This window comes from Telmatherina bonti (assembly GCF_933228915.1).
Source record: "Telmatherina bonti genome assembly, chromosome: 10".
Taxonomy (NCBI): domain Eukaryota; kingdom Metazoa; phylum Chordata; class Actinopteri; order Atheriniformes; family Telmatherinidae; genus Telmatherina; species Telmatherina bonti.
The window spans coordinates 36,036,530-36,053,934 of record NC_136628.1 but is presented as its reverse complement, the minus strand read 5'-3'; the positions used below and the strand labels follow the sequence as shown (position 1 = coordinate 36,053,934).

The following is a 17,405-nucleotide window of genomic DNA, read 5'->3' as shown; positions in this document are numbered from 1 at the left end:
GGTGAGTCTGTGTGAATTGTAGCCTCAGTTTCCTGTTCTTACTGACAGGAGGGAACCCGCTGTGGTCTTCTGCTGCTGGAGACCATCTGCTTCCAGGCTGAACATTTGGTGAGCACCTTTTATACCAGATGCTGACACCCTCACCAGTCATCATGTGTCCATCCAGCAGGAAGATGACCTCAAACATGAGATAAAACTGGTTTATTGGCTTCTTAAAACAGCCATTGAACTGAATTTTCTTTAAAAAAACCAAAAACTTTTTTATCATCTCCAACCAGTCTGACCCTTCTCCTCTGACCTCTGACCTCTGACATCAACATCTGGATATTTTCTCAGAGCTTCTCTGGAAACTTTGGAGATGTTTGTGTCTAAAAATCCCAGTATATGTTCAGATCCTAAAAATCCCCGTTCCTCCTCATTCTGATGCCCAGTTTGAACTGGAGCAACTTGTCTTCATCGTGTCTTCATGCTGTCATGTGATTGGTTAGTTAGATATCCGTGCTGAGAAGTAACTGAACAGGTGAACTTGATCAACTCGCAGCTGCTGCAACGTGAGCTTTTGTATCATCAGATGTGCAGAAGCTCTCATTAAACCTGCTTTCTGGTGTGGAGAGAGAATCCTCTCCAGTAGAATGGCATCCTATCATTTTTCTGTTATACAAGAACTGACTGGGATCCAGTTTACACCAGACAACCCGACTGGCTTAGCTGCCCATCAGTTATTACCAGGCTGCTTCAGCTTTTTGCACACGTCTGTGATGGATTTTTCAGAGGAAGCTTGTGGATTTGCTGCGGCTCAACCAGATGGCACAGAACTCCTCTTTCCAAAAGCTCAGTAAATAAATTTTAATGTCGCTGCCAACGGCGGTTTCTCTGAGACAGATCCATGGAAGTGTGACTCTGGAGTTTGCTGTGTTTGTCAACTTCTCTTGTTCTCAGTGGGAGTCTGCGAACACAGAAGAGACTCTTCCTCTGGCTCCTAATCAGAGTTTCCACATCACTAAGTCACCAGGGGAGAACAGATTCACTGATGATGCTGCGCTTTTATTACTTTAGAAAACAAGAAGTTTTAAGACAGAAATGCAGAAAACAGGAACTGTTAATTCATTTTCTCTAATCATGGCTGACTGTGACCTGGAGCATGTCATCACATGGAAGTTTCAGGCAGATTTTAGCAGCATCATGGTCTTATTTTTTCTCTTCGGGACCTTCACATGGGTCATATTTCTAACTAGAAGTAGTGTTGGCTTCCACTTTATCCATTCATGGATGGATGGGTGGACGGATGATGGATGGATGGATGGATGGATGGGTGGACGGCTGATGAATGGATGGATGGATGGATGGATGGATGGATGGATGGATGGATGGATGGATGGATGGGTGGACGGCTGATGAATGGATGGATGGGTGGATGGCTGATGATTGGTTGGATGGGTGGATGGGTGGATGGGTGGATGGATGGGTGGACAGCTGTTGGATGGATGGATGGATGGATGGGTGGGCAGCTGTTGGATGGATGGATGGATGGATGGGTGGACAGCTGTTGGATGGATGGATGGATGGATGGATGGATGGATGGGTGGACGGCTGATGAATGAATGGATGGATGGATGGATGGATGGATGGGTGGATGGGTGGATGGATGGGTGGACAGCTGTTGGATGGATGGATGGATGGATGGATGGGTGGACAGCTGTTGGATGGATGGATGGATGGATGGATGGGTGGACGGCTGATGAATGAATGGATGGATGGATGGATGGATGGATGGGTGGATGGCTGATGATTGGTTGGATGGGTGGATGGATGGATGGATGGGTGGACAGCTGTTGGATGGATGGATGGATGGATGGGTGGATGGATGGGTGGACGGCTGTTGGATGGATGGGTGGACAGCTGTTGGATGGATGGATGGATGGATGGGTGGATGGATGGGTGGACGGCTGTTGGATGGATGGGTGGATGGACCTCGATGATGACTCCGGACTGCTTCTGTGTTTTGCATCTAATGCTGCTGCGCAGACATCCGTGTAAATGTTGCATCCGTGGACAACAGCGATCTGGTACCAGCTCGGTCGGTCTGGTTCTGGAAAGTTCTGTCAGGCTCTGATGGCTTCTGGTAAACCTGGCTGGAAGGTGTAAAAAGCTGCTGTCATCACACAGACAGAAACGCTGCGGAGAGCTTCAAGGTGGTCTGGATGTTACGGTTCGATAAAGTGAAATCAGACTGTAAACCTGCCTGAAACCGCACCCCGACACCACACATGAAAAACAGGAAAATACACTTAAAACTGATGATTTATACTCTGCAGCAAAAGCAAAGAATGAAATAAGAACCAGTCCATGTCTGCATGTTACACCAGAAAATGCATCCCTGCCTTAACGTGGACTCTGCAGGCTGTAATCAGTAACCATGGTAACAAGTGAGGCTTGTGCAATTACCGGCCAATATTAATTATTTCATTAATTTAAGAAAAAGGTGAAACTGTGGACGAGTATGAAGCCTCGCTGCGACCATGAATGGAGGCACCTCTCTTTTATTACTTTGAGAGCTTTTGTTTAAAAGCACTTTTATCCAAAGTGCTTCAGAGTTCTTTGGTTTTACGCACAAACGGACCTCAATAAAAGCCTCTCGCTTCGAGAAGCAAACAGGAAGACGTAATAAGGAAACAGATCAGAAATCCAGGTCTGGGTTTGTGAGGGGACGATCCTGGAAGCTGGATTAAAGACTGACGTTTGATGACGTTGTCTGCAGACGAGCGTCGTCTTTATGTCTCCAGCTGTTCGACGAAACCGAACCGACAGCGGTGACACTCATTCGCAGGATTGGTGAGTAAGTGTGAGGATTTGTCTGCTGACTTTGAAGCTCTGGAGTGGGAATGTGTTTCAGGAAAGATCCACACAGGTGGAGTGGGAAAGGATTTAGTCCGTCTCAAGGACCAGTCTGGCTAAACCCTCTGTTATCTGTTCTGCTTCGCACCCTGCCGACGTCGCTCGTCTCTGTCGGACTGAACATAAGGTGGCAATCGTTGGTTCATCAGTTAGCAGCCGTATCGTTACGGACATGTTTCATTCGGTTAAATCAGTGAAAAGCTTTGCTAATGAAACTACAGTGAAGCTAAAGGAGGTTGAGCTCTTAGTGAGGTAAAATGATCACCAACAGGATTGGTTCCCTCCAACCGCCTGTCCGGTGACTTTATCTGGAACAGATGGAACACCAACCAGTTCTCATACCTCTCAAATCATAAAGAGAATCTCATCAAGTGATTTTTTCACTCAGAATCACGAATGAAACAAGAAAAACTTACAAGTGGATCTTGTTAAAACCCTGGATCATGTCCTGGCGCTGCCCAGGGACCTGGGAGTCCTGGCGCTGACCTGGGAGTCAAGCTCTAGTCCTAGAGGACCACAATCCTGCAGGTTTCCAAGCATCCCTGCTCCAACGCGGCTGATTCAAACCAGTCAGTTTAGCAGAACTTCATTGACTTTTAAAGCCATTTGATGTAATCCAGGTGTGTTGGAGCAGGGATGCATGGAAAACCTGCAGGTCAGCAGACCTTAAGGACCGACTTTGGACGCCCCACACACAGATATGCTGAAGTGTGTCATCTGGTCAGACCTGTACTCCTGCAGGACTCTGAGGCAGGTGGGAAAGGTCATGGCTTGTCCTTCCCACCTCAGCCAGAGACTTTACAGCCCCGTTGGGTCTGACTGGAGGATGCGGCCCATCGGTCCACCATCGGTGGCCGACCGGCTCTACAGTGACCGTACAGCGCTACGGTGGCCCTAACCAAAAACAACTCAGTACTTATCTGTATGATCTGAGTAACTTTACATGATCTGAAGAACATCCGTGTACATTTCCACATGTACCGGGATCCTCATCATGCCAACCGGAGTCACAACTATGAAGTAAGAAAGATGTAAAGGTAAAAGAAATGATCCTCCTTTCATTTCCTCATGCTTCTCCAACCACCCCGAGGGGCAAACACCCATCTCAGATTGGACGAGCCCATGTCCACCTTACACACATGTAAGAGGCTGCTGGTTAGACCAGAGCCGACCAGTATACCCAGTCTCCTGGGGAGTCTGCAGCTGGAACAGTTTTGGGAATTCCATTTTCGGGGTTTGCAGTCGGACACTGACCTTCATTCGCTCCTGTTTTATTTACTTATTTCAGGCCTGTTTTTAAAGGAGAAAATGTTGATTGATCAGTGGAGTCCAATTATGTTTCTGACTCCGTTTGGCTGAAGTCTGTGAAGCTGTAATGATGCACGAAGACGGCGAGCGCTGCCAGGCCGCCGGCTAATGAACACCAACCCCCTCTGATGGCTGCTGCGTCTTTTCAGATCAATATTAGAGGAATGAAATGAATGAGTCCTCATGTTTGCAGCTCATTTAGTCCACCTTAAGTAAGTGTTCCTGAGTGTTTACGTGTTATTTCCCTTACAGTGCAAAGACCACAAACACCAAGGGCGGGGTTAGAATTTCCATGGAAATTTCTCCCGGGTGCGGCGCCAAGTGCGTGTGGGATGGTGTTGGATGTATGTTCATTCCAAATTAATTCCCATTTTCTCTCCAAAGTTTAATCCTTAAATCATCACTCGGCTCTCTGCTTCGCTTTTCCAGCTCTTCACATCCTCCTCTCTGCCTTTCTGCCAAATCATTTCCCAGGAAAAGCCGCTGTATTCCAGCGCATCTCTGGTGCAGATCAGGTGGGAAAATGGGAGGTTTCAGATCATGCAAAAGGAAAAAAAATGAAACCTAATTTCACGCACGGTGAGAAATATGGAGAAGATGAAGCAGAACTTTAAAAAAAAACAAAGCAGTGGAGGAGGAAATGATGAAATGCTGCGGTGCATTTATTTGTGTGGTTTCTTGCACGTTGGGCTGCAGAAGGTTTTGGGAATCGCTGCTTCAACGTGACATGAAGCGGTTCCTCTCTGCTGTATCGCTGTCTTCACATTAACTCGCCTCTCTGTTCCTCAACTTCTCACTGTTTCCCTCCAACTTTCTCAGAAAGTCTGTTATTTCCCCGTACGAAGTTTCCGAGTCCTTGTGATGAGGAAAGCGGTGAGAATCAGTGCGTCTCCGTCTCCCACCTGATCCGGGAGCGGGGAAAGCAGGAGAAGAGGCTGAGCTTTTGAAGCGCGGCTCCAAATGTGCTGAAGTGCTGCCTGAACGATCCCCGGACACGCTGAGCAAACAGCACACAGTCCACAGCGGCTTCTCAAAGACACTCTGTTGACTTTCCTAAGTAGGTGGGTGAAACAGCGCCAGGCTAACTCGGTCATTAGAGTCAATATTGACATGAAACGGAGTAAAAAACTTCCACCACAGCAGCACTAACTGAATGTTAATGTGATGACTGAAGCTGCTACCTGCATGACTTTGTAGTACTGAAACTTTAAACATTACTTTGATTTATTTGGGAGTTTTTGTTCTTTTTAGAGACCAAATGACGCTCACACCAGCTGATCACGATGCTAGCTGTTGTCATGCTAGCACACACGCCTGCTTTGTACATTTCTGTCCTCAGGATTGCGGTGTGTTCAAGGCTTTTTAAAATGTGCTGTAAATGCAAATTTTGTTCAAAAATTAAATGTCTGAATTCCCTCATCTGCATCCGGCTCTGCAGACGCCTCCAAGCGAGACGTTCGTTTGATTCAGGTGAGTTGCAGAATGGATCCATCCAAAAGCTGCAGGATAGTGGATCTCCAGGACCGGACTTGGTCGCCCCGGTTTAATTTTGTGAGGATACTACAAGACTGTATGGAGTTTATGGTGGGTTCCCAGCCTAACCACCTCATGCCTCATGGTGAGACTGTTCTGGGTCAGTTCCAGCATGTTATGTTAACGTTCTCATCCAGGCCAAAAGTCTTTAACACCCACAGGACCGGATTTCCAAATGCAGTTTTGCATTTAATCATCAAACAACATTCATTTTCTTTACGCTGCTTCCATCAGTGTAGGTGGGAGGAATGCTGCTGTGGAAGGGTTTGGTCTTTAGTCAGAGGCACCGGTGGAGTCGGGGGGCTACTAGCAGGCAGACGGTGAAAAACAAGTGAAGAGACAGCGAGCCGGGTCGAGGGGTCGGGGGAGATTTGGAGCATCGCCTCTGTTCCATATATAGCTGTGTGGATGGACAGCTGCTGCGTGTCGGGAAGCAGGTGGGCGGCTTTACATGTCAGAGGCACAGCGGGACTCGGGAGGTCTCCCAATGGTAGAGACAACTTCAGCCACATGGAATCATCACATAAACAAGTGCAAAGACGAAAGGGGACAGAAATGGCTGCTGGCGAGACACAGCGGTGGGACACGAGCTGAACCGTGCTGACGTCCACCAAGAAAAACACACAGACACACAAGCTTTTAGGTGGAGGAGTGCTTAGAAAGTCACATCACCAACAGCCAGTAACTGGACAAATCTCACTTCCTGCTTACAACATCATGATAACGGCGCCACTCGGTGGTTAGCGTCAGGCCCTTACATCACTTCCTGTTTCCTGTCATGAAGCTGCTTTTCCTCATTGGATAAAGGTACAATCCATCTAGTTTCTTCTTTATGTGCATGATGTATCGTCACCGCAACGTGTGAGTATCCAGTCATCGGATGGCAGGTCCTTCATCAGTATGAAGGTCACCTGACGGAGGTTTGCTAACTGCCGGTGGCGATGGCGGCCAAACACAGAAAACCTTCAGGCAACGTTCATGCAGAGAGGGAAGATCAGCGCAGGTTTACTGTCAACAACACGGCAGCAAAACAACGAGTGCTTCACAAGTCATCTGGTGGAAATTATTTCTACCCCCCCTATATGTCGGAACATTTATGGCAGGGTCAGAAAACCATGGCGTGTTTGGTGTTTTCCCACCCCGTTCAGCCGAACTGGTGCTTCATCCAGCTCAGTTTAAGCTTTTATTCTGCAACATGGTAAAGCACTTAGTAGCTGTTTGTTGACCAGGTTCTGCATGAATGAATGATTATTACTTTCCAACTTTAGGGAGAAGTGATGTTTTCATACAACAGAGGACATTAACGCTGTTTATCTTTTTTTATTTTAGATATTATGGATTTATTTTTCATTCATTCATTCATTTTCCGAACCGCTTATTCCAATTCAGGGTCGCGGGGAAGCTGGAGCCTATCCCAGCCGGCTTTGGGCGACAGGCAGGGACAGCTCGCCAGTCCATCGCAGGGCCACACAGAGAGACAAACAACCACACTCACGCTCACACTCACTCCTAGGGGCAATTTAGAGTGACCAATTAACCTATCATGCATGTCTTTGGATGGTGGGAGGAAGCCGGAGTACCCGGAGAGAACCCACGCATACACGGGGAGAACATGCAAACTCCACACAGAAAGGCCACTGACCAAACCAGCCAAGGATCGAACCAGTGACCTTCTTGCTGTGAGGCCACAGTGCTAACCACTGCACCACCGTGCAGCCCCGGATTTATTTTTCAGTGTCTTAATTTGAGAGGTGAGGTATAATCAACTACTAAATTTATTCACATATTTAGATGATGGCGAGGTTCCTGATAAGTTCTTGTTGGGTTTACAACCTCCCCAGCACTGTAATTATTATTTTACACATATTGTCCATCATTTGAACCTTACTTCTTTGTTTTTTATTGTTTTCTATGAATGTTATACTGATTCTTTTAAAGTGTAAACTTAAAAACTTAAAATAATATAAAATAAATTATCATCTATTTTATTTTAATAAAATATGTAGCATTTTTTAAAAATTATTTTATTTATAGGGACAATGTTAAATATGAATGTACCATTTGATGCAACGCCCCACAGTCTGCAGGTTTCCTGTATAGCAGATATGAGGTGGAGCTTTAGTCTTTTAGTTTCTCCAATGGAAACCAAAAGTCACAGGTGTACGTTTCATCTTCTATAAATAACTCAAACACACAAGGTTGCTTAGTGAAGGTCAGTGGTTCCCAAACTTTTTCTGCAGGGCCCCTTTTCATCAACAACAATAATGTGGCGCCCCCCCACCCGTCACATGGACCACAGAAACATACTAAGTAATGCCTCTTTAGTTTTAGTGGTTGTATTGTAGGTATCTATAATTAAAACCGTGTCAGTACTGTTATCCATTCTTCTGTGTAAGTATGAAACATTTTAAACCAGGAAACTCTGCAAACGACTTTTGGTGAGCGAAGTTTATTTTGAGGCAATGCTGCGTTTTCTATGTATGATAGTTTATTTCTAAAGTAACCTGCAGGCTTTTCTTTGTGTTCAGGATGAAATGTACCCAAGTGGTGTTGGAACTTGTTTGGCTTCATACTTCATTATATTAGATGATAATATTTGGGTACACGCAAAAAACTGCATTCTCATTATTACCCACCACTGATTATTATTATGACTGGTCAAGTAGGGACAGATAATTCCACCATAGGTCAGGAACCACTGGTGTAGGTGAAGAAGTCTACATGGAAACATGCCAGAAATAAGCTTTAGCTTGACATGAGGGAATTTTCAGTTTTTTTTTTGTTTTTTTTTTTTTCTTAATGCTTTCGATACAGAAGAGCAAGAAAACTACAAATCTGGACAACTGCCTGGAGTTTCTGGTGTGTGTGAAAGTTTCAGCCTCTTGCAGCTTCATTTTGCACATTTCATTTGTGTGACCATCTTTGGTAAAGAAGGCAAATCTGCTGCATCCCAGTATGTGTAATCAAGCGTGGCCAGATTGGCTTTCGTCACGCTTGCGAAGGTTTGGAGAAAATCTCATCAGAAAAAATTGGGATAATGAGACATTTGCAAATCCCAGAGCAGTATATTTAGGTCTGAGAAGTCTCTGCTTTCCTGTCTGAATACAAACAAGCTTAAAATGTCGTTTTCTGATGTAGAAGAAGAGGACGGAGACCACGTAGCACATAAACCACCTGGCTGGATGAACTGGCAGTGCATCTGGCCATGTCAGTGCAAGTTCACATAATGCACTTTACATCAATCGAACTTTATTCAAAACGAACTTTTCATACAAAGTAGCTCAAAGTTATTTACATAAAAACATGGCTCCATTTTAAAATGGAAAAATTTCGTTGCGTTCTGGCTTCTCGTTTGCATAGTAACAGAGGTTTGGGCTTGTTTACGTGGTAACAGAGTTTTGGCCTTGTTGACACGGTTGAAAAGTTTTGGGCTCATTTACATGGTTACAAAGTTTTGAGCCTGTTTTATGTGGTTAAAGAGTTGTGGGCTCGTTGAGTGGTTGTATAGTTTTGGGCTCTTTTACATTGCTGTAAAATTTTGGGCTTGTTTACATGGTTAACGAGTTGTGGACTCGTTGACATGGTTATAAACTTTAGGGTTTGTTTTCGTGGTTACATAGTTTTGGGCTCGTTTGTGTGGTTTAAGAGTTTTGGGCTAATTGACCTGGTTGTAAAGTTTTGGGCTCGTTAACATGGTTACAGAGTTTTGGGCTAATTGACCTGGTTGTAAAGTTTTGGGCTCGTTGACATGGTTACAGAGTTTTGGGCTAATTGACATGGTTGTAAAGTTTTGGGCTCGTTGACACGGTTACAGAGTTTTGGGCTAATTGACATGGTTGTAAAGTTTTGGGCTCGTTGACATGGTTACAGAGTTTTGGGCTAATTGACATGGTTGTAAAGTTTTGGGCTCGTTGACATGGTTACAGAGTTTTGGGCTAATTGACATGGTTGTAAAGTTTTGGGCTCTTTTACATTGCTGTAAAATTTTGGACTTGTTTACATGGTTAACGAGTTGTGGACTCGTTGACATGGTTATAAACTTTAGGGTTTGTTTTCGTGGTTACATAGTTTTGGGCTCGTTTGTGTGGTTTAAGAGTTTTGGGCTAATTGACCTGGTTGTAAAGTTTTGGGCTCGTTGACATGGTTACAGAGTTTTGGGCTAATTGACATGGTTGTAAAGTTTTGGGCTCGTTGACATGGTTACAGAGTTTTGGGCTAATTGACCTGGTTGTAAAGTTTTGGGCTCGTTGACATGGTTACAGAGTTTTGGGCTAATTGACCTGGTTGTAAAGTTTTGGGCTCGTTGACATGGTTACAGAGTTTTGGGCTAATTGACATGGTTGTAAAGTTTTGGGCTCGTTGACATGGTTACAGAGTTTTGGGCTAATTGACATGGTTGTAAAGTTTTGGGCTCGTTGACATGGTTACAGAGTTTTGGGCTAATTGACCTGGTTGTAAAGTTTTGGGCTCGTTGACATGGTTACAGAGTTTTGGGCTAATTGACCTGGTTGTAAAGTTTTGGGCTCGTTGACATGGTTACAGAGTTTTGGGCTAATTGACCTGGTTGTAAAGTTTTGGGCTCGTTGACACGGTTACAGAGTTTTGGGCTAATTGACATGGTTGTAAAGTTTTGGGCTCGTTGACATGGTTACAGAGTTTTGGGCTAATTGACCTGGTTGTAAAGTTTTGGGCTCGTTGACATGGTTACAGAGTTTTGGGCTAATTGACCTGGTTGTAAAGTTTTGGGCTCGTTAACATGGTTACAGAGTTTTGGGCTAATTGACATGGTTGTAAAGTTTTGGGCTCGTTGACACGGTTACAGAGTTTTGGGCTAATTGACCTGGTTGTAAAGTTTTGGGCTCGTTGACATGGTTACAGAGTTTTGGGCTAATTGACCTGGTTGTAAAGTTTTGGGCTCGTTGACATGGTTACAGAGTTTTGGGTGAATAGAAATGCAGAAATTTGACAACAACCTCCAGAGTGACATGTTCATACAACGCAAGGTGGGTCCCATCCGTAAATTAGAATCTTTGGCCAACGTCTTTCACATCATCTTAGTTTCTGCTTAACCCCCAACACCTCCGTGTCGGGTTTGTGAAGCTGCAGATTTTTAATTCATTTGGTCTGTTGAAGCAACAGCTGGCAGAACATTCCTGCCGTCCGCGAAAACACAGAGTCTGCATCTGCCAGATAACTAGCGGTTAGCACGTAATGCTTCTGTTATGCTCATGAGAACGTGGCACACACCTGGGTGTGTGGTTAAAGTTTTACTGCCCTCTTGAGGCCAGGCGTGGGCACTACATCATTTCTGGTTCTATTTGCATTTTTCCTGCATGGACATAGTTGTCATTTCGCAGTTGTGCAGCGCAGTCTGCAGCTGGATTAAACTCAGTCGGAACAGGATAAGTTCAGTTGAGCTGCAATCACTTTCCTCTGAAATGAGCTGATGGAAACTCTGACTGGACTTGGGAGTCTGTCGAGGAGCCGCGGCGTGGCAAAAACATCTGCATTGTGCCGAGTGTTTCTGTTGTGTGTAAAATGTGATCCGTAGATCTCGGCACAGCTCTCGTATGTCTGTTTAAGGTTTACTGATCTCAGACAGTCGGTCCTTTCATTACAAGCCGTCTCATTGGGTGACTTTGCTCCTTATAATTGAAATGTTCTATTTCCTGTCAAATCTCTGGCGTTCCAGGCTGATATCTGCTATGTCGGCAATTTTTTGTCTGTTCTCTAAAGATAACTTTTTCATTGTATTCTATAACTCATCTGCCTCAATATGGACCAAATATTTAACTATTAAACCTGAATTTATCTCCAGAAATTTAAAGTTAATGTGGTAAATGGTGCCCACCCACAGTGATCCACTGCTCAACCAGTTACTGGGTTCTGGCGTGGGGACTGTTTGCCCCCCCTCCACCCAGCCCGATCCCTCCCACCAGAGTCGGTGTGGAGACGTCAGAGCCAGACAGTAGGCTGCAGTCTGTCCACACTCTTGCTTCTTGTTACTTATTTATAGCAGCTTGTTCCCAAGAGGGACAAAGTAATTGAAACCAAACGTGTTGCCAGGAATGCTGTGGGGAAGTGGGCCAGGCAGCCCACTCACCTCTTTTTCCTTTCTGATTACACACAAAGGTTGTAGAAAATGTGGGATTTTGGGCAAACATTCTTCGGTATCATGTCTGAACGAAAAATAAAGTCCCAACTGATGAATTTCGTTCCGCGCCCGAGTCAGTTTCCAACTCGCCATCGGATGATAACATTTAGCTTTTTCCTTTGTCTTCAGACCAGAGAGCACCAACTGGGGGAACGTCGCTGTTTTTCCTTCAGTTTTGCCCCTTCAGCAGCAGCAGAGAGAGCAAACTAAGCTGGAAGTTCATTTTGTCTTCTGTTTGAAGCAATCAGAGCCCGGCCCACCTCCCACCCACCCACCACAGCCACACCAGCAATCACAGTTAATGAGCAGTCACAACAAGGCAGTGAAACCAAACTTACCATGATTCCTTTTCTTTCTCTTTCCCTCCTTGTGTCTTTATTCCTGTCTTTCCCTCCCCTCTGGGCTCGTGGTGAGCTCAGCGTAAAGTCGAGGTGTCAGGCAGATAAAAATGGAAGTGACTTGCTGCTCAGAAGCTGCATGAGGCCTTCACTGACCAACTCAAAGTCAGGCAGCCACTTCTCTCTGCCTCTGCCTTGTTCGCTTGTCAGCTTTTCCAATAACAAACCCCTCCCCACCTCCTCTCTGGCAGAGCCCCTGGGCTGCGAGCAGTTTCCTGGACGTTTGTAGGACTCCCGTGACCCTCCTCTCTTTTCCTTTCCTTTTTCTTTTTTAAGCTGCAGCTCTACTGCGAGCGTCTTGTTGCTCCAGCCTTCTGTCTCTGAGCTGCAGCCCTGCCTTCCTGCCAGATTTAGAACACATGTGGGCTTCTGGTTTGAAGTTTAAAGAGGCGGGACTTGCTTGAGAGTGTTATGTTGTCATGACGACCCCTCCTTCTCGGGCTGTGAGTGACGTTGTGCCAGGTTGCATTGGGCGAACACATAGAGCAGTGTTTAGACTTTCACTTTACTTTTGTAGAAATGAGCTGTGTGACCCTGGACAATAAAACCAGCTGCTACACTGTAGAAGTTACGACTGCTAAAGAAAACTTTAAGTGTTCTGGTCTCTGATAAAAGGGTTGTGTGAGTGAGAACATGCAGACAAAGAGATCAAATCTGGAAACATTTTAGAAACCACTCTCTCAAGTCAGCTTAAATGTTTCCAGCGGATCCCTAAGACTGAAGGCTTGTTTGCGCTAAATGGGGGCGTCCATTATAAACGTCGCACACTCATACGTCTGTCTCATACAGCCAAACATTTCTACTGCTAAACGTAGGAACACCAGTCCATTCAGAGTGCTATTCAGGTGTTTTAGACAATCTTTTACCTCTAAAATGATCTTTAAAATGTTCAGGCAGATGGTAAAACCACCCTAAGCTCCACCCTCCTCCTGATGGGGGGAAAATCCAGCGTGTAAAGGAAGGAAGTCGCCCCCCCCCTTCATTTTCACATATCCCACAGAAAAGTTAAAGGTTCACCAGGGGTGGGCTGTAGTCTTGCAAGTGTTTGGAGTTTCCCTGCTGCAACACAACTGACTCACTTCAAGCTCTGCACTAGTCTGATGTCTGTCAGGTGTGTTGGAGCAGGGAAACTCAGAACACTTGCAGGACTGCAATCCTTGAGGACCGGTGTTGCCCACACCTGATCTAAACTAAAGACTTCTCGGTCCTGGTCCGCAAGGGCTACAGTCCCACTGGTTTTATTCTTTCCTTTGCTGGAACAAACCTGGCTTAAACTACTGGGTAGCAGAGTTGTGCTGATTTTGATGTCAAGTTCTGAATATTTCTTAATCAGGTGTTTTGTAGAACCTTCAAAAACTTGCAGGATATCTGCCCTGTATTGGAGTTTGACATTCCTGCTATAATGCATAATAATGCAAATGCAGCAATGTCGCAAAGCAACTGTACATCTGACAACAGTGCAGAGAGAGAGAGAGGAACCAGTTGAGGTGGCTCAGGCATCTGGTCAGGATGCCTCCTGGACCTCCCTGGTGAGGTGTTCCAGGAACGTCCCTCTGGGAGGAGACCCCGGGGAAGACCCAGGACACGCTGGAGGGATTATATCTCTCGGCTGGCCTGGGAACGCCTCGGGATCCCCCCCGCAGAGTTGGCAAATGTGTCTGGGGAGAGGGAAGTCTGGGCTTCCCTGCTTAGGCTGCTGCCCCTGTGACCCGACCCCGGATAAGTGGCAGAAGATGGATGGAATGATTTTGTGTGAAACTCCTGGAAGAGCTGAGGATCACCAACTATTCCCGCCTCATTTTTAAACTGGTAATTCAACAACAAGGTGCTACAGTTTATCACTAACACACTTCCTTCATTAAAACTTTTGGAAAATTCAACCAGAGTAAAAACACTGAACAACCTGTTGGTGTGTGGAGTTGAGTTCCAGGGTTTTCCTTTCAGTTCAATGTGTCAAATCATGGAGCTTGGTTTGCCATCTGACTACTCATTATTCTCCTCTTTGTTTACATAGCAACAGCAGACATGGATAATTATTTATCTCATTACTTATTCATTCTGCATGACAACAAGCCCAAGTAAACATACAGTTAGGGTCATAATGAACTCTCTTTATTCACAGTAACAATGAGTTCAGCGACATGCATCACACGCACACACAACTCAAACAGAGAGAAAACTGCTGCTGTTTAAAAGGCAAACGCAGCAAATACTGATGAGATGTTTCATGTTCCGCTTTCTTTTGCGCTAATTGGTGAATTAAAACAATATGAAGCTTTTGGCATCTTCTTGGATGGAACTTTAGCAGTTTTAGCAGCATTAAAACATCACAGCTGTACAGCCTTCAGTAAACGAAGTACCTCAGACTTGGATGGCATGCATGTGCGAGTGCACGTGCCAGACAGCGAGCATGTGAGTAGAGAAGAAATAGAGAAGAGCGATTTAGAGAATGCAAATTCCTCTCCTCCACTTTAATGTTCTGTGGCCTGACAGCAAGGGAGGAAAAAGCCTCACAAAGCTTCGCCTACAAAGCTCCACTTTCTTTTCTCTGCTCTCCCTCTTCCTCTCTCTCCCCTCCGCCACACTGATCCCATTCTCTCTGCCCGCTTGTTTGCGGCAAGACCGATTTCGGAGGTTAGGGGAATACGTTGCGCTTTGATGTTACGTCCAGCGGTTTCACAGTACAGCGCTTTGATAAGAAAGGGAGAGGTGCTCCATTATTAAAAGAGGTTAAAAATCCCTTCACATATCCAAGAAACAGGTTGAGCTACAAATACATCCCTACCCCAAATCCTCTGGAAAAAAAAAACGCCTGGTAATTTCTACAAGTCTCATTCAGAGGAAGCACATAAGCCATGATGAAAATGCAGCCACTGTTTCTCCAGCAGTGCTGCATAGAAAAATAAAAAGAACAATAGGAATCATTGTCTACCAGGCCTGACAAGTCCAGAATCTTAAGTGGGCAGCTGGGATGAAAGCTGCACAAGCCAGGGGAGCCTCTCTGCTGTCCCTGAGCTGAAGCCGGAGCTCCACTTGATGATGTATTAATCAATAAATAAAAAAGGGGAAAAAACCTTAATAGGCTCCTGGTTAAGAGAAGAGGAACACAGCAAGACTCCATCTAATAATGAAGACTAGCAAAGGCAAGGATGCAGGAGAGGAGAGGCAGACAGTCTCATGCAAAGATTGTTAAACAAGAGCGATGGAGGACGTGGAGGAGCAACGTGAGGGGGCGAGTGCACGCTGCAGCGAGGCAAAGTCATAGCTAGAAAACTCTGGAAACCCAGCCAGTTGTCAGCTCAGATAACAAAACGTATCTGGAAAGAGGAATTGTTTCGATTTGCAGCTTTAAAATACTCAGACGCGACAAACAAGATTAGGCTGAAGTGGGGTGTTGTGGACGCACCGTGTCAGCAAAAGTCCCTTCTCGTCCTCAAGTTTTCCACTTCGCTCTGTCCAAGCGGCGCGCTCGGAACGAGGAGCATGAATTCAGTCTGCTAGCGCCGTCCTCGCCATGTCCTTCCCCGTGCATCGCCTCGCCTTCCTCCTACATTAATCATGCTTTGTGTCATTCATGCTGGTTTTATTCAAATGCAACAATTGAGGGTTCTTTCTGAGGGCCGGTTTGCCCATTTGGGCTGATTGCATCAGAGGCGGATGGCTCTAACGCCGTGTGTTCACACCTGTCATCACAATGCATCCTCATTAATCCGCTCGGTATGCAGATGAACACAAAGCTGACATCACGCAGCCAGCTGAGCAACAAACAGGATGCTTCTTTAAGATCAGGAAGGAATAACTCTGTGAGCTTCTGCTTTCAACACATTTCAGATTAGCCTGATTCATATTTATTCAGTAAGTTTTGCAATGCAGGCCGTCGCTGAATGTATCAGGACAGGAGAAGTTCACCTCTTCTTGACCAGAAGCCCTCACACAGAGCAGCAGGACGTACACAGATTACAAAACATGTTTGCACACGCTAGGAAGCAGCAATGCTAACATGTAGCATAGCAAAACGATGGGGAGAAACTCCACTGAAAGACTCTACTTAGCATTGGCATGAAATCAAAACACAGTTCTAACCTCAAGTGATTACATGAGAATGTTAAAAAAAATATGTAAATGGTTGAAACAATCAGAAATCAGTTCTTACTTTTGCAGTTCTGTGTTGAAAAGTTTCTTTCCAGCGCTAAAAACTCTGCTAATGTGTCTCTTATGGGTCTGCCTTTGTTTGAAATGAATTATGCAGGTCCTGCTAGTCTCCACGGAGATTAAGGAGGTTTTAAAGTGAAGTTTTCCCTATTTCTATTATAAAATAAGTTGGGCTTCACATCTTTCTGGACCCTCATGGTGTTTCGAAGGGGAACGTGGGTCTGAACCTGGACTCTCCCAACGTTGACCATAGATAGAGTTGTCTATCTATAAACATCAGCTGACATTTTCCTGAGATACTGATCTGCTAACACCTCTAAAACACCTGGAAAACTGTTCTGTTCTGCTGTTGTGTTCTGCTGTGGAACAGTCCCTCATCAGGTATTTCTATACTCATTTCTAGAGGAATTTAGCTGCTAATCTCACATCTCAGATTTCTTTCGAGACTAGCATTTTACATCCAGCCCATGCAGTTGTGAAGATTTACTTAATTCATTTTGGGTATGTCCTTTCAGACAGGAGGCAGAGAAGTATACATCTCATCAGGAAAATGTTAAGATGTGCTTTCTTACTGTCAGTATGAAGTCTAAAAACCTTGATGTCACGAAGACAATCCAAACCAAAACACAAACTACAAGCTGGACGACCCCTTCCAACCACCATGGACAGTCCTGTAATCTCTGCACAGAGCAAAGTCATCTTAAATCTGATGTCGTGTCCTGACCGAACCATCTCCGAGATACCAGAAAATCCTTCAGGTAAGCTGCTCTGAGTTGATCCAGATTCACACAGGAACACTGATGCTGCTGATGAGAAAGTTTGCACTCTCTCATCAGCAGCATCAGTGACCATCAACCTCCTTTTAACAACTAATTAGTCCCATTGATTGTGTTTCTTTGCTTCAGTTCAAACTATTGGAAACAGATTATGGAAAAGCAGATGAATATACACAGTAGCAGAAAGGA

The 17,405-nt window shown here is 45.1% G+C and overlaps 1 protein-coding gene across 1 annotated transcript in view; it reads right to left on the bottom strand.

Annotated features, from left to right (window-relative positions):
* sgcd (sarcoglycan, delta (dystrophin-associated glycoprotein)) overlaps positions 1-12,610 on the bottom strand; it is a 172,551-nt gene extending 159,941 nt beyond the window's left edge. Inside the window, exon 1 of the mRNA XM_079247792.1 lies at positions 12,229-12,610. Within this exon, the coding sequence (XP_079103918.1) occupies positions 12,229-12,231 (3 nt within the window). The 5' untranslated portion in view covers positions 12,232-12,610. The remainder of the gene's footprint in view (positions 1-12,228) is intronic.
* Positions 12,611-17,405: the final 4,795 nt, after the last annotated feature.